The sequence below is a fragment of the Amblyomma americanum genome, chromosome 1, assembly GCF_052857255.1.
Source record: "Amblyomma americanum isolate KBUSLIRL-KWMA chromosome 1, ASM5285725v1, whole genome shotgun sequence".
NCBI classification, from domain to species: Eukaryota; Metazoa; Arthropoda; class Arachnida; order Ixodida; family Ixodidae; genus Amblyomma; species Amblyomma americanum.
The window spans coordinates 157,686,622-157,693,658 of NC_135497.1; the positions used below are offsets into that span (position 1 = coordinate 157,686,622).

A 7,037-nucleotide genomic window follows, 5' to 3' on the forward strand; every position below is an offset into this window, starting at 1 on the left:
CAGTAGGGTCGGAAGTCCCCAACAATGGAGCCCGTCCCGTCCCTGCTTCCCCTTTGTGCGGCCGACGTCCTCGTTTACGCCGCGCCGTCACGGGCATAGCCCGTCTTAAGAGGCCTGAAGCCAACGAGGTTTCGGGGGCTGCGTTCCAATACTCTAGACGTCTAACAAGACGTCTAGTGTGACGTCTAGGAAGCAGTCTACATGTCCATGTATAGATGCCTTGCACCGACGTCACATCCGGTGTCCATCGTATGCCAGTCGGCCATGCTGTCGAACCACCGCCGCCTTTCCGCTCGTAGCTTACCGCCGGTGTGGAAGCATTTGTCAGCTCGTGTCGTTTTTGTCTGCGTCTCTCCACAGCTTCAGTATGGTTTTGTGCGCTATAGTTGGCTGCTCAAACCGTAGCGACAGCTCAAGGAGAAAGAAGAAGCCGACGAACACAAATTTCTACCGAATTCCGAGGATCATAGCAGACAAGTGCGAGCGTTCAAAGACGCTTAGTACAAATCGGCGCACACTGTGGCTGTCACGAATTAAGCGAGCCGACTTGGACCCGGACAACCCCAACTTCCGTGTGTGCGGAGCGCACTTTACCACAGGTAAGAGGCTTGTGCCGTGAAGTAAATGTTAGTGAAAACGTGGGAAGCAAGGACTGAAACCTGATTTTGATTTGCAGGGGCGCCAGCCGATTTGTTTGACAACACGAACCCAGACTGGGCCCCGTCATTGCATCTCGGTTACAGCACTAGGCCAGTCGGCTCGGATCGCCACGATCGCAGCCAGCAACGACGGCAGCGAAAACGATGTGCCGAGACCGAGATGACCGGGTCGGAAGAGCCGTGCGGCGTCGCCGCACCCGTGCCCGATGTTCCCCCATCGCCGCATCAGGCCGAGGAGGTCGACGGCGCCGGAGAAGAAACAGGTGAGTCGGCCTTGCACCATGCAGTCATAGCCTTAACTTAAGAAATAATTACGCGGTCGTTCTGCAGTCTGGCTCTTTCTTACACACGACCGCTAAACTACGAACGTTCTCTTCCAGGTGTTTATGTGCAGACAGACATGGGCATGAGCGACATTGGGGCATTAGAACAAGAATGCATCAGACTCAACGACTGCGTGTACACTACACGTTCCGAAAAGGTGCAGCTTGAGATGACCGAAGAATTATTGAGAAGTTCAGAGCCCAAGGTAGTATTCTACACAGGGATTGCAAGCTTCACAACACTTCTTGCAATTTTCAAAATGCTAGAGCCATTTGTTTCACACAGTGTGAACAACAGCCTGGCAAAGTTTCAAGAATTTGTGCTCTTCCTGATGAAGATCAAGCTAAATCTTCAGAATGCTGACCTGGCCTTCAGATTCAATGTGTCTGAATCTACCGTCTCACGCATTTTTGACAAATGGCTTCATGTAGCTCACTGCCGCTTGAAGTCTCAAGTTATGTGGCCCGAACGAAGTGCGCTGCAGCGCACCATGCCGCAAGCATTCTATGATTCATTCGGCAGTGATGTGGCCGTCATCATAGACTGTTTTGAAATCAAGATTGAGAGACCGTCCTCATACTTGCCGAGGAGTGAAACGTGGTCGACTTACAAGGGCAGCAACACTGCAAAGTACTTGATAGGGATTGCCCCACAGGGTATTGTCACGTTCATCTCAGAGGGCTGGGGAGGCCGAGTAAGTGACAAACATATCACGGAACACTGCGGGCTCCTAGACAACTTGCTTCCTGGAGACGTTGTTCTAGCAGATCGAGGGTTTAACGTCGCAGACAGTGTTGGTTTCTACCGTGCCCGGCTACATCTGCCAGCATACACAAAAGGCAAGAAACAGCTGTCGGCTGCAGAAGTGGGAAGCACAAGGAAGCTTGCTAATGTACGTATTCACGTGGAAAGAGTAATTGGACTCATAAGGAACAAGTTTCTGCTGCTGAAGTCTGTCCTTCCGATTGACTATGTGACATGTCGACAAGGTGACAGCATCACTCCACTCGACAAAATTGTGACTGTGTGCTGCGCACTGTCCAATTTATGCCCTTCGATTGTCGCAGCATTGAAGGAACCGAGCAGAGAATGTGCCCGAATCTGTTGATGGGTGCCCACCATAACTGGGGATTTATGCACGAGTGCAAGAATGTGGTCATCGACAGAGAAGTTTGTGGGATGCAGATTAGCAGAAAATAATTTATTTGTGCCTTCTCTCACTAGCCAATCAAATGATATTTTCTCATGGTATGGAGCATACATATTTCCTCATGCTTTTTGCCTCAATACACAAAACTAAATTTTTCTGGAATTTGGCATCCTACAAACTTTTGTTATCACTGTGCCTACATTTAGAGGTGTGGGCGTAAGCAAGTACAGCACACTATAATGCTCTGGTTTGGTATGGTTTGCAGTTTGTACGAGGAATGCATGTGTATACTGATTTCTGGTGGTATATGTGGTTCTTCCCTGCCCTTATATTTTTGTAAGCTGCAGATCAGGTGTTTAGAATTAATTTTAGCAGTTGCCATGACCAACAAGTACCCTTTCCTTCTGTATTTACATTTTTGTATTTGTAATAAACTACTTCATCCTCAAACATTCCTTTCTTTCCGTATTTGCATTTGTGTATTTGTAATAAACCATTCAATCGTCAAACATTGTCATGTGTGTACAGTTCATATGTGAAAACTTCAATGAGTTCAATAGGTTCTGCTCAGAGTGGTAGACAAGCTCGTGCAAGACTTCAAAGCTTTTTATTACGCAGACTTTGGGTCAACTGAACAGTTGGATGCCAGTGGTTGGCATGGATAACACACAAAAAATGCCCGTGTGCTGTTCAGTGCACGTTAAAGAAAACCTCGGGTATGACGAGTTGTACTGTCAAGAATGTTGAGTGGGCTAATGCACTAAAAACCCTGTTTGCTGTTCGGTGCATGTTAAAGGATGCTTAGGATATGACAAGTTATACTGTCAAGAACAATGCTCAAATTTTAAAGCAAACATCATGTGTTAATGTATCATACCTGCCCTTTTCGTACCATACATGGAGTTGCGGAATCAGTGGGTAGCTCTTTGATGCAAGGAAGTGAAAGGCTACGAAGCTACATATTTGCTTGTTTTGGCTGCAGTTTCAAAACACTTATAGACAGCAACTGTTGTACGGTATTGGTATGGTTAGGCTTGCACTGATCTGCTATCAACAGCTCCATAAACCCAGACAGACAGTATTTCCCAAACAAAGCAACACATGGGAAGTGCAACTGGGCACAGGTTATAATGCACTGAGCTTTTATGATAACAGTACACATATGTATTACAGAGGAAAGGAAAACTAAACATCCGCTGTAGAGATGCATAGAAGTTGGACGCAGTTTGAAGCACACTGAAGCATCTGCTACCACCACTACCCTATGCAATAAAACCAAAATTAAGCACGCTGTTTCTCTTCACCTCCTCTGCACTGTGGGCAGTACCACTGCTTAGTTTTAGGTACTCAGGTCATTCCGACGCAAGAAAAATGGAACCATTTGTACACGCAGGCTTCACTGTCACAAGCAACCATTTTGCCAGTCTCTGGTCCATTACAATAACAATACGCCTGTTTACACAATGCAGTTGTGCCAACGCTGTCCTTCTACCTGGTGAAATACTTGGCATACAGTTCAGGGAGCACTGCATTCACAAAGAACCTTTCTGAAGTTGAGAAGATGTTTTCACAGAAATCTTCATCCCACTTGATGCGTTCTATGTGAAAACTCCGTGCCCAAACTACAGTCACAATACTTCACTTGGCACACAGCCATCTGTCTCTGCACTTTATAATAATATGCATGGCTTTTCTGAAGCTGCATGATCCCATTAACTTCAGTCAGGCACGTGTTTTCATCAATGAATGCAGTTGCATTCCTAAGCACGCATGGGCATTTAAACTCTGCCACACCTTTTCCGCAGCAGCTACACGAGACCAGAGCATTTGGTGTAGCCCCAGCAAAAGGGTACCTAGTGCTGATGTGCAGGCCTGACTTTGACAATTTGAAATTGTCATGTTTTGTGCCTTCACTATTTGCATAAGCTGCTAAGGCATCCTTCTCATGATTCCTACCCCACATGATAGCTGGCACTTTCATAGTTTGGGCTTCTGGATAGCAAATCTCTTTGATTAGGGACACACTAGGATTTGCTACTTTAGTGTGACATGCTTTCTTCATTAAAGAAGCAGTTATTCTTCCCGCTCTGTAAAGGAACCAATGTGGAGAGTCACTCTGCTGCTTCGTTAATGACTCTACTTCCTTTACAGAGCCCTCTGAAATGGTTAAAGAAGACATGAGCTCTCTTGCTTTGTTCACGAGCACGTCATAGCTGTCGCCTAACGCATCGTCAGTGAACAGATTTCTTAGGCGTGCTGCTGGCTTTTTAACTGGTTCCTGGAACACATCACATCAATCATCAAGCACAGAAAAAAGTGCTGGCACTGCACCATCTTTTCCGATGTCATCATAAAGTGCGTTCAACTCTTCTGAAGAAGGTCCTGGGATTTCCAACCTCCTCCTCTTCTGCTGACATTCAGCACGTGTGCCATCAATCTGCTCTTTACGCCCTCTCGACGAAGTGAAGCTGATATCTCTCAGCCGTTTAAACTGCACCTTTTCAACATAGGCTGGCAGCCAGATGATTTCTTTCTGGGTGCATGAAACTGAGTTCCTGGTACGCACTGCAGTTTCCGCAGCAAAGAGACAAGCTCCAACATGCGAGCATGTCTCGCCTGTACCTGCCATGCAGGCGCAATGGGCAACAAGCACAGTGCCATTTGTCTTGCATAAGATCCAGGCTTTAAGTGGGTGGTCGCTGAGCCGTTGGGAATGGTTGACCTGCGAAAATGTTGTGAAGTTGTACATAACAGTGCACATTTTTTGTTTGCACAAAATGGGCATATGCACACCAGACAAAGTGGTCTCGGACAGAACAAATTTTCAGTGCTCCAGCATTGTAAGCAGAGAGGCATAGTTTATCTTCATCACTGCATTTTTTCCAGTGAAACTTCTACTAATCGCCATGCTCCGCAAATTTCCCTACGCAGACGTCTGAAATTTTCCTGTCACTAAGCGCTGCCGCCACAGGCAGAAGCACGGTTTATTTTTCATTTGCATAAATTCCAATGGTCTTTTTTTTGCGTATGCTCACTGTGAAACATGCCAGAAAGGTTCCTTGAGCTTACCTCTGCGAGCAGAAGCACCTTCTCGTCTTGTAGGCGCACCGCAGATAGGCTTCTCACCTACCCGCTGGTGAAATAGTTATGCGCCTCTAATGATTTACATGCTTTCATTTCTTCTAATGTAACAAAACTAGAGGAGTACACTAAATAGTTCGCGATATTCCCGTGAGTCACTGCAGGTAACACATCAGCGTCCATCGTTGTATCAACACCCAGCCTCAGCGTGTACGGGTCCCTACCGTCGCACATTTGCACTTTTCCTTCATAGCGTACGCGCGCAGATCCAACAAGTTCAGAGAAATAAGTCGCACTGAACGGCTCATTCCTCTGAGGAGGAGGCATCGCGTCCGAATATGTAAAAACAATTCAAAGCGTCTCGGGAGCGGTCCGGTGTCACGGGTCTACGGAGCGGACGCACGCGCGCGGACGAAGCGAATGGTTCGGCAGCATGGCCGCTAGCTGTTGATGTGGCCGGAAGTGACGACACGTGCAAGGCATCTATTGGAACTTGTCTACTGCTCACGCCGCCTCGCGGCATAATAATGCAACTAAAGCATATGAACGGTTGTACTACTATTTTTCACAAACTGAGCAATAACGATAATTAAAAACGTGTTTTCAACAAGTTTACACATTTCTTCTGCAATGACTTTGCGCGTAAACCGGACTGGTGGATGTGCCTATCGGTCAGTCTACTTGTAGCAGACGGGGCCGCTCTCCGAAGACGACGCTAAAGAGATATACGATTATTCTTTTATTATTGATGCTAAACTGTACATGCTCCTCGAACGTGCTCGTCCAGACGGTCCTGTAAACATAAAAAAGAATACGAAAGACTGTAATCCATATGCGCGAAATGCGATACGGCTAATATACACTGCAACAGGAAAACACATACGTGACATTAAACCTGCTGTCTGCCGTACGTGGCACTCGGAGACAGTGAGACACCTAAATACAGCAGCGATCTTTAATCCTGCAAAGACTAAAATCAATTCGCAACATGCCGGTGTATTTGTACTGAGAGTGTAGAGATAAAAATGAATGCACGCGAAAGAGTTGATGCAACTAATACAGCAACAGAAGAACACATTTGTTAACCGTCACGCCAGCCGTCTTAACGCCCGTCGAGGAAACCAACGACAGCGACGAGTATTCTCTAAAATCAAGATGCTAATTAAGATCCGGCATCGTCAGATGCCGGATCACGTAAGCAGACCTACAGCGTCCGCTGCTGTAGCAAAGCTCTCAACTGCACGATTTTCTCCTGCGTGATTCACTGCTAGGAATCGCACGTCCACGAAGATTAATTAGCCACTAGTTTGCGTACCAAATAACATAATGGAATGACTCACATTTTTCCTTTCCTATACTCCGTGTACAGTCCGACGCCCGCAAGAGCACGACTCGCTCATCCGCGTACATCAGCTCCGCCATCTTTAGACAGCAAGTTAGCCTGCATCGATGCGGACTTCGGCGAAGCAGTCTTATGAGACTGCTTCGCCGAGAAATGGAACGCGTCCCAAGATGGCGGCTGTCCGGCTAGACGTCTAAGTAGCCGTCTACTTGGGAGTATTGGAACGCAGCCGGGGGCGCACGAGATATTAGCCGAGTGACCGGAAGCCCACTATTCCTGTAACGACTGTCTACTTCCCTTAACGACTGTGTTCTCTTTGTTGCTGTCAACAACCTGAGTCATCGCCTCGTCGGCACATGTTTCTAGCGTCTGTGGTGCCGTGGGTGGCGTGGGAACGGAAGTCGCATTTGTGTTGTTTGTGTAGTTATTTGAAACCTCCTTCCCAAATGTTTTAACCAGACCTTTTTCCCCAATCTCTGAT

General features: G+C 47.0%; 1 protein-coding gene across 1 annotated transcript; it reads left to right on the forward strand.

The window, feature by feature from the left end:
• The first annotated feature begins 248 nt into the window (after window positions 1–248).
• LOC144114441 (uncharacterized) lies at window positions 249–2,091 on the forward strand. Its single transcript, XM_077648189.1, has 3 exons — window positions 249–599; window positions 677–922; window positions 1,040–2,091. Exons 1-3 carry the CDS (start codon window positions 368–370, stop codon window positions 2,089–2,091), a joined length of 1,530 nt encoding a protein of 509 aa, XP_077504315.1. The 5' UTR covers window positions 249–367.
• The last annotated feature ends 4,946 nt before the right edge of the window (window positions 2,092–7,037 follow it).

What these genes read in the sequence shown, in the direction of transcription:
- LOC144114441 (XM_077648189.1), top strand. Translation starts at nt 368, where the DNA reads ATGGTTTTGTGCGCTATAGTTGGCTGCTCAAACCGTAGCGACAGCTCA. An exon ending in CGGAGCGCACTTTACCACAG is followed by an intron (nt 600 to 676) that starts GTAAGAGGCTTG and finishes TTTGATTTGCAG; the next exon opens with GGGCGCCAGCCGATTTGTTT. An exon ending in CGGCGCCGGAGAAGAAACAG is followed by an intron (nt 923 to 1,039) that starts GTGAGTCGGCCT and finishes GTTCTCTTCCAG; the next exon opens with GTGTTTATGTGCAGACAGAC.